Genomic DNA, 12,856 nt, shown 5'->3' on the forward strand with positions numbered 1-12,856 from the left:
TTGGAATCGGTTGTATCGAAAACATTATATATATATATTTTTTTTTTTTTCGGGATTCATATTCAGAATTCGCTTTTTGAATTTCCTTCAAATTTACAGATTTTTTTTTAGATTTGAACCATTCATATATATTTTATTTATTTATTTTGGGATTCATATTCAGAATTCGCTTTTTGAATTTCCTTCAAATTTACTGATTTTTACTGATTTTTTTTTCGATTTGAACCATATATATATATATTTTTTTTTATTTTTTTTTTTATTTATTTATTATTTTTTTGGGGGATTCATATTCAGAATTCGCTTTTTGAATTTTCTTCAAATTTACTGATTTTTTTTTTTATTTGAACCATTCATATATACAGTGGGTACGGAAAGTATTCAGACCCCCTTAAATTTTTCACTCTTTGTTATATTGCAGCCATTTGCTAAAATCATTTAAGTTCATTCTTCTTCCTCATGAATGTACACATAGCACCCCATACTGACAGAAAAACACAGAATTGTTGACATTGTTGCAGATTTATTAAAAAAGAAAAACTGAAATATCACATGGTCCTAAGTATTCAGACCCTTTGCTGTGACACTCATATATTTAACTCAGGTGCTTTCCATTTCTTCTGATCATCCTTGAGATGGTTCTACACCTTCATTTGAGTCCAGCTGTGTTTGATTATACTGATTGGACTTGATTAGGAAAGCCACACACCTGTCTATATAAGACCTTCCAGATCACAATGCATGTCAGAGCAAATGAGAATCATGAGGTCAAAGGAACTGCCTGAAGAGCTCAGAGACAGAATTGTGGCAAGGCACAGATCTGGCCAAGGTTACAAAAAGATTTCTGCTGCACTTAAGGTTCCTAAGAGCACAGTGGCCTCCATAATCCTCAAATGGAAGACGTTTGGGACGACCAGAACCCTTCCTAGAGCTGGCCGTCCGGCCAAACTGAGCTATCGGGGGAGAAGAGCCTTGGTGAGAGAGGTAAAGAAGAACCCAAAGATCACTGTGGCTGAGCTCCAGAGATGCAGTCAGGAGATGGGAGAAAGTTGTAGAAAGTCAACCATCACTGCAGCCCTCCTCCAGTCGGGGCTTTATGGATGAGTGGCCCGACGGAAGCCTCTCCTCAGTGTAAGACACGTGAAAGCCCGCATGGAGTTTGCTAAAAAACCCCTGAAGGACTCCAAGATGGTGAGAAATAAGATTCTCTGGTCTGATGAGACCAAAATAGAACTTTTTGGCCTTAATTCTAAGCGGTATGTGTGGAGAAAACCAGGCACTGCTCATCACCTGTCCAATACAGTCCCAACAGTGAAGCATGGTGGTGGCAGCATCATGTTGTGGGGGTGTTTTTCAGCTGCAGGGACAGGACGACTGGTTGCAATCGAGAAAAAGATGAATGCGGCCAAGTACAGGGATATCCTGGACAAAAACCTTCTCCAGAGTGCTCTGGACCTCAGACTGGGCCAAAGGTTTACCTTCCAACAAGACAATGACCCTAAGCACACAGCTAAAATAACGAAGGAGTGGCTTCACAACAACTCCGTGACTGTTCTTGAATGGCCCAGCCAGAGCCCTGACTTAAACCCAATTGAGCATCTCTGGAGAGACCTAAAAATGGCTGTCCACCAACGTTTACCATCCAACCTGACAGAACTGGAGAGGATCTGCAAGGAGGAATGGCAGAGGATCCCCAAATCCAGGTGTGAAAGACTTGTTGCATCTTTTCCAAAAAGACTCCTGGCTGTATTAGATCAAAAGGGGGCTTCTACTAAATACTGAGCAAAGGGTCTGAATACTTAGGACCATGTGATATTTCAGTTTTTCTTTTTTAATAAATCTGCAACAATGTCAACAATTCTGTGTTTTTCTGTCAGTATGGGGAGCTATGTGTACATTCATGAGGAAGAAGAATCAACCTAAATGATTTTAGCAAATGGCTGCAATATAACAAAGAGTGAAACATTTAAGGGGGTCTGAATACTTTCCGTACCCACTGTATATATTTTTTTTCTTTTATTTATTTTTTCGGGATTCATATTCAGAATTTGCTTTTTGAATTTTCTTCGAATTTACTGATTTTTTACTGATTATTTTTTCGATTTGAACCATTCATATATATATATATTTTTTTTCTTATATTTTTTTTTTCGGGATTCATATTCAGAATTCGCTTTTTGAATTTTCTTCGAATTTATGATTTTTACAGATTTTTTTTTTCCGATTTCAACCATTCAAATCAGTACAATTTAAATTGGTTGAATCGAAAACTTTAGATTTTTTTTTTTTTCTTAATTCGATTCTAATGTGGCAAAGTGAACAAACAAAAGAAAAAAATCTTCATCATATGATTACAGGGACTCTAAATCATCTTTGACCTAAGAAAAACAGCATTATTTCCAAATAGTACTCTAATATTACCCAGTCTTTGATTTCAGAAATATGTTTACAGTTCAAAGTCAAATGGAATCTGATGTAAAATTCGATTCGAATTTCAATTTGAATCTCAGAAATTTGGACAAATTTAGTTTCCTTATTTGGAGCATTCGGTAAACTTTGTTTAAACTGCAATTCGGGTTTTCTGATATCGAAAAAATTTGTCCAAATATTTATTCGGAAAGGAAACAAACCGCACATGCCTACTGCGATTCGCTCCGCACACAGTGTGATCCCAGCCCTAGATTTACCTTCAACTATATGGCACAAGTGCCTGCCTGATTGCCTACTCCCCGGTGAGAGAGAAGAACGGTCGGCTGTTGTAAACACAGCTGACCGTTCTTCTCTCTGAAATTATCACAGAGCTCCTGTGATCTTTCTATATAGGAACACAGGTCTCTATGGTCATTTCACAAGCCCCGCCCCCACAGTTAGAAAACGCCCCCTAGGCTCACACTTAACCCTTTGATCACCCCTAGGTTAACCCCTTCCCCTCCAATGTCATTAGTACAGTAACAGTGCATATTTTTAGCACTGATTACTGTAGCAATGTCACTGGTCCCCCCAAAAGTGTCAAAAATGTCAGTTAGGGGTCCGATCTGTCCACGGCAATGTTGCAGTCCTGCTTAAAATTGCAGATCGCCGCCATTACTAGTAAAAAAAAATAAATAAATAAAAATGATATAAATCTTTCCAATAGTTTGTAGACGCGATAAATTTTGCGCAAACCAATCAAAATACGCTTATTGGTATTTTTTTTTTTTTACCAAAAATATGTAGCAGAAAACAAAATGGCCTAAAAAGATGAAAAATTTTGATTTTTATTTATTTTATTTTTTTTTGGGAATGTTATATAGCAGAATTTGAAAAATATATATATTTTTTTCAGAATTGTCGCTCTTTTTTTTTTATAGCGCAATAAATAAAAATCGCACAGGTGATCAAATACCACCAAAAGAAAGCTCTGTTTATGGGGGAAAAGGACATCAGTTTTATTTGGGTACAGCGTCGCACGACCGTACAATTGTCCGTTAAAAGTTACACAGTTAGGAATCCGATCTGTCCACGGCAATGTCGCAGTCCTGATAAAAATCGCAGATCGCCGCCATTGCTATTAAAAAAAATAAAAATAAAAATGACATAAATCTTTCTCCTAGTTTGTAGAGGCGATAACTTTTGCGCAAACCAATCAAAATACGCTGATTGGGATTTTTCTTTTACCAAAAATATGTAGCAGAATACAAATTGGCCTAAAATGATGAAAAATGTTTATTTTTATTTGTTTTATTTTTTTTTGGGAATGTTATATAGCAGAATTTGAAAAATATTGTTTGGTTTTTTCAGAATTGTCGCTCTTTTTTTTTTGTTTATAGCGCAAGAAATAAAAAAATAAAAAAATTGCACAGGGGATCAAATACCACCAAAAGAAAGCTCAATTTCTGGGAAAAAAGGACATCAGTTTGTTTAGGGCACAGTGTTGCACAACCGCGCACTTGTCCGTTAAAGTAACGCGGTGCCGAATCGCAACAAACGGCCTGGTCATTAAGGGGGCAAATCCTTCCGGTCCAGAAGTAGTAAAAAGGAAATTTTGCTTTTAGATACTTTTTCATTTGGCTGTTCAGGGAAATTTGCTTGTTAAAATATAACGACTTCTGCAGTAATGAGTCCTTACATAGAGGAGCCAACCAAACAAATGTACCTGCGACTTTTCCTGTACAGTGTCCTCCATCTGTGGGGAGCCTCCGATGTTCTTCCAGCGATCACTGCCCATGTTCTGTGAAGGGAAAGCACACCATGATACATCCATCTCACATCGATTTCTAAACACTCGTCTATTCCTTCTGAAGAAAATCAAATTGTATAGTAATAATAAATATGAATATTTAATAAATATATATATATGTGTGTATATATATATATATATATATATAGAGAGAGAGATAGATACGGTGTGTGTATATATATATATATATATATATGTGTGTGTGTGTGTATTTTTTTTAAATGAATTTAATAATAAATTAATATTAATAAATAATAAAAGATTTAAAAAAAACCTACCTAAAATAAACCATAGTCTATTGAATTGAATAAAATGTTACCAAAATATTATATCATTCGATTAAAGCTTTTCTTTCTCTCTCTATACAGTAAGAGGTTAATTACTAAAACGGGAGAGGGCAAAATCGGGTGCAGCTCTGCATAGAAACCAATCCGCTTCCAGGTTTTTGGGCAAAGCTTAATTGAACAAGCTGAAGTTAGAAGCTGATTGGCTACTATGCCCCAGATTTAACATTCTCCAGTTTTAAGAAATTAACCAAAGTGGATAAAAATCAATGATTTTCTTTAAGAAAAAAAAGAAATTGGGATTTTTTTTCTAATTTGAAACATTCGAATCGATACAATTTGAAACTTTCAATTTTTTTTTTTTAGTGTGAAATATTCGAATTGATACATTTTGAATCAGTCGGATAGAAAACTTTATTTTTATTTTTTTATTACATTGTGGAAAAGTGAACAAACAAAAGAAAAATATTCATATGATTACAATGACTCTTTATCATCCCCAGATTTTGCATTCTCCAGTTTTAGTAAATTAACCAGGGTGGATAAAATTCAATTACTTTTTTTTAGAAAAAAAGAAAAAAAAATCAGATTTTTTCAATCTTAAACATTCGAATCTATACATTTTAAATCAGTCGGATAGTTTTTTTTTTTTTTTATTCATATGTGGCAAAGTGAACAAACAAAAGAAAAATCTTCACCATATGATTACAATGACTCTTTAAAACATCCCCAGATTTTGCATTCTCCAGTTTTAAGAAATTAACCAGGGTGGATAAAAGTCAATTATTTTTTTTAGAAAAAAAAATTTGATTTTTTTCGATTTGAAACATTAGAATCGATACATTTTGAATCAGTTTGATTTAAAACTTTTCAATTTTTTTTTTTTTTGATTCCTATGTGGCAAAGTGAACAAACCATAGAAAAATATTCATATGATTGCAATGACCCTTTAAATCGTCCCCAGATTTTGCATTCTCCAGTTTTAGTAAATTAACCAGGGTGGATAAAAGTCAATGATTTTTTTTTAAGAAAAAAAAAATTTGGATTTTTTTTCGATTTGAAACATTCGAATTGAAACATTTTGAATCAGTTGGATTGAAAACTTTACATTTTCTTTTTTTTTTTTTTTATTCGAATATGGCAAAGTGAACAAACAAGAGAAAAATCTTCACCATATGATTACAATGATGCTTTAAATCATCCCCAGATTTTGCATTCTCCGGTTTTAGTAAATTAACCAGGGTGGATAAAAGTCAATGATTTTTTTTTAGAAAAAAAAAATTAGATTTTTTTTTCGATTTGAAACATTAGAATCGATACATTTTGAATCAGTTGGATTTAAAACTTTCAATTATTATTTTTTTTTTTTATTCCTATGTGGCAAAGTGAACAAACAAAAGACAAATCTTCACCATATGATTACAATGACTCTTTAAATCATCCTCAGATTTTGCATTCTCCAGTTTTAGAAAATTAACCAGGGTGGATGAAAGTCAATAATTTTTTTTAGAAAGAAAAAAAAATCTGATTTTTTTTCGATTTGAAACATTCGAATCGAGACATTTTGAATCAGTCGGATTGCAAATTTGTTTTTTTTTTGTTTTTTATTAAAATGTGGCAAAGTGAACAAACGAAAGAAAAATCTTCACTATATGATTACAATGACTCTTTAAATCATCCCCAGATTTTGCATTCTCCAGTTTTAGTAAATTAACCAGGCCATATGGATACAAGTAAATTATTTTTTTTAGGAAAAAAAAAATTGGATTTTTTTCGATTTGAAACATTAGAATCGATACATTTTGAATCAGTTGGATTTAAAACTTTCAATTTTTTTTTTTTTTTTGATTCCTATGTGGCAAAGTGAACAAACAAAAGACAAATCTTCACCATATGATTACAATGACTCTTTCATCCTCAGATTTTGCATTCTCCAGTTTTAGTAAATTAACCAGGGTGGATAAAAATCAATGATTTTTTTTAAAGAAAAATAAAAACAAATTGGATTTTTCGATTTGAAACATTCGAATCGATACATTTTGAATCAGTTGGTTTGAAAACTTTAGATTTTTTTTTTTTTATTATTTGAATGTTGCAGAGTGAACAAACAAAAAAGGAAAATCTTCACCATATGATTACAATGGCTCTTTAAATCCTGCCCAGATTTTGCATTCTCCAGTTTTAGTAAATTAACCAGGGTGGATAAAAATCAATGATTTTTTTTTAAGAAAAAAAAAAATCAGATTTTTTTTTTTCGATTTGAAACATTCGAATCAATACATTTTGAATGTCGGATTGAAAACTTTAGATTTTTTTTTTTTTTTTATTCAAATGTGGCAAAGTGAACAAACGAAAGAAAAATCTTCACCATAGGATTACAATGACTCTTTAAATCCTGCCCAGATTTTGCATTCTCCAGTTTTAGTAAAATTAACCAGGGTGGATAAAAATCAATGATTTTTTTTAAGAAAAAAAAATCAATGATTTTTTTTAAGAAAAAAAATCAGGATTTTTTTAAGAAAAAAAAAATCAGGATTTTTTTAAGAAAAAAAAAATCAGGATTTTTTTAAGAAAAAAAAAAATCAGGATTTTTTTTTCGATTTGAAACATTCGAATTGAAACATTTAGAAGCTGATTGGCTACTATGCCCCAGATTTTGCATTCTCCAGTTTTAGTAAAATTAACCAGGGTGGATAAAAATCAATGATTTTTTTTAAGAAAAAAAAATCAGGATTTTTTTTAAGAAAAAAAAAAATCAGGATTTTTTTAAGAAAAAAAAAAATCAGGATTTTTTTTTCGATTTGAAACATTCGAATTGAAACATTTTGAATCAGTCGGATTGAAAACTTTAGAGAAAAATCTTCACCATATGATTACGACGCTTAAAATCATCCCCAGATTTTGCATTCTCCAGTTTTAGTAAACTAACCAGGGTGGATAAAAGTCAATTATTTTTTTAGAAAAAAAAATAAAAATTGGATTTTTTTTCAATTTGAAACATTCAAATTGATACATTTTGAATCAGTCGGATTGAAAACACTATATGATTACAATGACTCTTTAAATCATCCTCAGATTTGGCATTCTCCAGTTTTAGTAAATTAACCAGGGTGGATAAAAAAAAAAATCAATGACTTTTTAAAAAAAAAAGAAATTGGATTTTTTTTTTTTGATTTGAAACATTCGAATCGTTACATTCTGAATCAGTCGGATAGAAAACTTTAGTTTTTTTTTTTTAATCGATTGTGGCAAAGTGAACAAACAAAAGAAAAATATTCATATGATTACAATGGCTCTTTAAATCGTCCCCAGATTTTGCATTCTCCAGTTTTAGTAAATTAACCAGGGTGGATAAAAGTCAATTTATTTTTTTTAGAAAAAAAAGAAAAAAAAATCAGATTTTTTAGATCTTAAAGATTCGAATTTATACATATTAAATCAGTCGGATTGAAAACTATTTTTTTTTTTTTTTTTATTTGTATGTGGCAAAGTGAACAAACAAAAGACAAATCATCATATGATTACAATGACTCTTTAAATTAGTGCTTTATTTTCCAGGAAAAAAAAAAAAAAACATTAGAATGGATACATTTTGAATCAGTCGGATTGAAAACTTTATTTATTTATTTATTTTTTTTTTATTCGAACGTGACAAAGTGAACAAACAAAATAAAAATTCTTCACCATATGATTACAATGACTTTTTAAATCATCCCCAGATTTTGCATTCTCCAGTTTTAGTAAATTAACCAGGGTGGATAAAAGTCAATAATTTTTTTTTAAGAAAAAAAAAAAATTGGGATTTTTTTGATTTGAAACATTCGAATCCCCCCAACCCCCCCTCCTGCCTCTTCCAACCTCCTCTGTAACTCTAAGCTGGTAACCTGTAGAAATTTTTGAAAGTGTCGCCTATGGGGATTTTTAAGTACCAAAGTTTGTCGCCATTCCACGAGCGTGGGCAATTTTTAAGCATGACATGTTGGGTATCTATTTACTGAGCGTAACATTATCTTTCACATTATAGAAAAAATATTGGCTAACTTCACCGTTTTCTTATTTTTATATTAAAAAAAGTTAATTTTTTCCAAAATGAATTGCATTTGGAAGACCGCTGTGCAAATACAGTGTGATAAAAAATATTGCAACAACCTCCATTTTATTCTCTTGGCTCTCTGCTAAAAAATATACATATAATGTTTGGGGGTTCTAAGTAGGGATTGACCGATTATCAGCAAGGCCGATATATTGAGGGCCGATATGCACTTTACCCAATATTTTTGTGACGTCATTCTGCCTTCTTAGGCCGCCTCCCTCGCCTTGGACAGCCTCGTCTGGAGTCGGGACTAGTCTCGTAAGAGTATATCACAGCCATACACCCACCCACAGAAGCCCGGTGCCAGCCAGCCACCCACATCCACAGGCCCTGTACCAGCCAGCTACCCACCCACCCACCCACCCACAGGCCCTGTACCAGCCAGCCACCCACCCACCCACAGGCCCTGTACCAGCCAGCCAGTCACCCACAGGCCCTGTACCAGCCAGCCAGCCAGCCACATCCACAGGCCCTGTACCAGCCAGCCAGCCACCCACAGGCACTTTACCAGCCAGCCACCCACATCCACAGGCCCTGTACCAGCCAGCCAGCCACAGGCACTTTACCAGCCAGCCACCCACAGCCCCATTGCCAGCCAGCCAGCCACCCACAGGCCCTGTACCAGCCAGCCACCCACAGGCCCTGTGCCAGCCACCCATCCACCCACCACAGGGTGCCAGCCAACCAGCCACACGCCACAGGGTGCCAGACAGCCAGCCACCCACCACAGGGTGCCAGACAGCCACCCACCCACCACAGGGTGCCAGCCAGCCACCCACCACAGGGTGCCAGCCTCCCACCCACCACAGGGTGCCAGTCAGCCAGCCACCCACCACAGGGTGCCAGCCAGCCAGCCACCCACCACAGGGTGCCAGCCAGCCAGCCATCCACCACAGGGTGCCAGCCAACCAGCCACACGCCACAGGGTGCCAGACAGCCAGCCACCCACCACAGGGTGCCAGACAGCCAGCCACCCACCACAGGGTGCCAGACAGCCACCCACCACAGGGTGCCAGACAGCCACCCACCCACCACAGGGTGCCAGACAGCCACCCACCCACCACAGGGTGCCAGACAGCCAGCCATCCACCACAGGGTGCCAGACAGCCAGTCATTAAGCATTAAACAGAAATTACCATGTTCAGTACCAGATTTGTGTCAAAAATTGTCTTCATTTTTCAAAACTTTAAATGTACAAAATATCGGCCCGATACCGATACATTGTGACCAAAATCGGTATCGGCAATGGAAAACCGATATTGGTCGATCCCTAGTTCTAAGTAATTTTCTAGCAAAAAAAAAAACAATCTTTCACCTTATATTTAATGGACTGACCAGTTTACACAACGTCTTGAACTACAGCAGAATGGCACCCAATACAAACACTACTAGCTACAGGTTGGGGTGTTTCAGGACCTAAAGCCATAAAGTGAGGGGAAAAAAGTATTTGATCCCCTGCTGATTTTGTACGTTTACCCACTGACAAAGAAATGATCAGTCTGTAATTTTAACAACTTCCTGAATGCCCGCCCTCCTGCATGAACTGACATAGACCTACATCGATCGCGCACCTGCAGATAGGGGGCGAGCACACGCTGCTGCCGGCGCGTTCCCGCCCCCACTCATCAGTGGGTACTCCGATGCACGGGGCTGGCGGCTCCGATTGCCGCCGGCCATCCACGATCGTTTCCCCGCTGAGAGAGAAGGACGGTCAGCTATTGTAAACACAGCCGACCGTTCTTCTCTCTGGAATGATCACAGAGCTCCTGTGATCCTTCTATATAGGATCAGAGGTCTCTATGATCATTTCAAAAGCCCAACCCCCATACAGTTAGAAACACTCCCCTAAGCTTACATTTAACCCTTTGATCACCACAGTGTTACCCCCTTCCCTGCCAGTGTCATTATTACAGTAACAGTGCATATTTTTAGCACTGATTACTATAGTAATGTCACTGGTCCCCCCAAAAGTGTAAAAAATGTCAGTTAGGGGTCCGATCTGTCCGCTGCAATGTCGCAGTCCTTCTAAAAATCGCAGATCGCCGCCATTACTAGTAAAAAAAACAATAAAAATGACAAATCTTTCCTCTAGTTTGTAGATGCGATAACTCAGACCAATCAAAATACGCTTATTGCGATTTTTTTTAAACCAAAAATATGTAGCAGAAAACTAAATTGGCCTAAAAAGGATGAAAAATGTTGATTTTGAGATTTTTTTGTGGAATGTTATATAGCAGAAGGTGAAAAATATTTTTTTTTTTTATTCAGAATTGTCGCCCTTTTTTTGTTTATAGCGCAAAAAATAAAAATCGCACAGGTGATGAAATACCACCAAAAGAAAGCTCTGTTTGTGGGGGCGAAAAGGACATCAATTTTATTTGGGTACAGCGTCGCACGACCGCCTAATTTTCCGTTAAAATAACGCAGTGCCGAATCCCAAACATTGTCCTGGTCATCAAGAGGGGTAAAACCTTTCCGGAGCTGAAGTGGTTAAAAAGTCATTGTAATCATTTGATGAAGAGGTTTCTTTTGTTTGTTCACTTTGCCACATTCAAATCGAATAACAAAAAAATATATAAATATAATGGTCTTTGATTCGATCGATTCAAAATGTATCAATTCAAACGTTTCGAATAAAAAAATATATATAAATATAATGTTTGTGATTCGATCGATTCAAAATATATCAATTCAAATGTTTCGAATAAAAAAATATATATATAAATATAATGTTTGTGATTCGATCGATTCAAAATGTATCAATTCAAACGTTTCGAATAAAAAAATATATATAAATATAATGTTTGTGATTCGATCGATTCAAAATATATCAATTCAAATGTTTCGAATAAAAAAATATATATAAATATAATGTTTTTTGATTCGACCGATTCAAAATGTATCAATTCAAACGTTTCGAATTAAAAAAAAATATAAATATAATGTTTGTGATTCGATCGATTCAAAATGTATCAATTCAAATGTTTCGAATAAAAAAAAATATATATAAATATAATGTTTTTGATTCGATCGATTCAAAATATATCAATTCAAATGTTTCGAATTAAAAAAAAATATATATAAATATAATGTTTTTGATTCGACCGATTCAAAATGTATCAATTCAAATGTTTCGAATAAAAAAATATATATAAATATAATGTTTTTTGATTCGACCGATTCAAAATGTATCAATTCAAACGTTTCGAATTAAAAAAAAATATAAATATAATGTTTGTGATTCGATCGATTCAAAATGTATCAATTCAAATGTTTCGAATAAAAAAATATATATATAAATATAATGTTTTTGATTCGACCGATTCAAAATGTATCAATTCAAACGTTTCGAATTAAAAAAAAATATAAATATAATGTTTTTAATTCGACCGATTCAAAATGTATCAATTCAAACGTTTCGAATAAAAAAATATATATAAATATAATGTTTGTGATTCGATCGATTCAAAATATATCAATTCAAATGTTTCGAATAAAAAAAAATATATATAAATATAAGGTTTTCGATTCGCCCGATTCAAAATGTATCAATTCAAATGTTTCGAATAAAAAAATATATATATAAATATAATGTTTTTGATTCGACCGATTCAAAATGTATCAATTCAAATGTTTCGAATAAAAAAATATATATAAATATAAGGTTTTCGATTCGCCCGATTCAAAATGTATCAATTCAAATGTTTCGAATAAAAAAATATATATAAATATAATGTTTTTGATTCGACCGATTCAAAATGTATCAATTCAAACGTTTCGAATAAAAAAATAAATAAATAAAATAACTAAATTAGAAGAAAATCAAAAAAGACAAAACGAATACTACTTGAATGATGAAATCAGCCAACTTTTTTTTTTTTATATATCCAAACAAGAACTTTATTAAATCAACAATGACAGCAATCCAGTACCAGTGTTACGAATCAACCAAAATTAACAAAACTTTTATTTCGGTACAGTGTCGCACGACCGCGCAATTTCCCGTTAAAATAACGCAGTGCCGAATCACAAAAAAATTGCCTTTTCATTATGGGGGTAAATCCTTCCAGTCCAGAACTGGTTAAAATGAAAATCAATGTATAACTTTTTTTTTCCTAATCTTGCTGATTGATAGGGGATCAAATACTTATTTCACTCATTGAAATAAAAATCAATTTAAAACTAATTTGAAATGCGTTTTTCTGGATATTTTTATTGTTATTGGGTCTCTCACTGGTAAAAAAAAACGACCATTAAAAT

The 12,856-nt window shown here is 34.1% G+C and overlaps 1 protein-coding gene across 2 annotated transcripts in view; it reads right to left on the bottom strand.

The window, feature by feature from the left end:
• FIBCD1 (fibrinogen C domain containing 1) overlaps nt 1-12,856 on the bottom strand; it is a 503,247-nt gene that overhangs the window by 474,939 nt on the left and 15,452 nt on the right. For both annotated transcript variants that reach the window (XM_082263080.1, XM_082263081.1), the window contains exon 2: nt 4,136-4,210. In XM_082263080.1, the coding sequence (XP_082119206.1) occupies nt 4,136-4,207 (72 nt within the window). In that variant the 5' untranslated portion in view covers nt 4,208-4,210. The remainder of the gene's footprint in view (nt 1-4,135; nt 4,211-12,856) is intronic.

Source organism: Pelophylax lessonae (assembly GCF_965119305.1).
Source record: "Pelophylax lessonae genome assembly, chromosome: 7".
Classification (NCBI taxonomy): domain Eukaryota; kingdom Metazoa; phylum Chordata; class Amphibia; order Anura; family Ranidae; genus Pelophylax; species Pelophylax lessonae.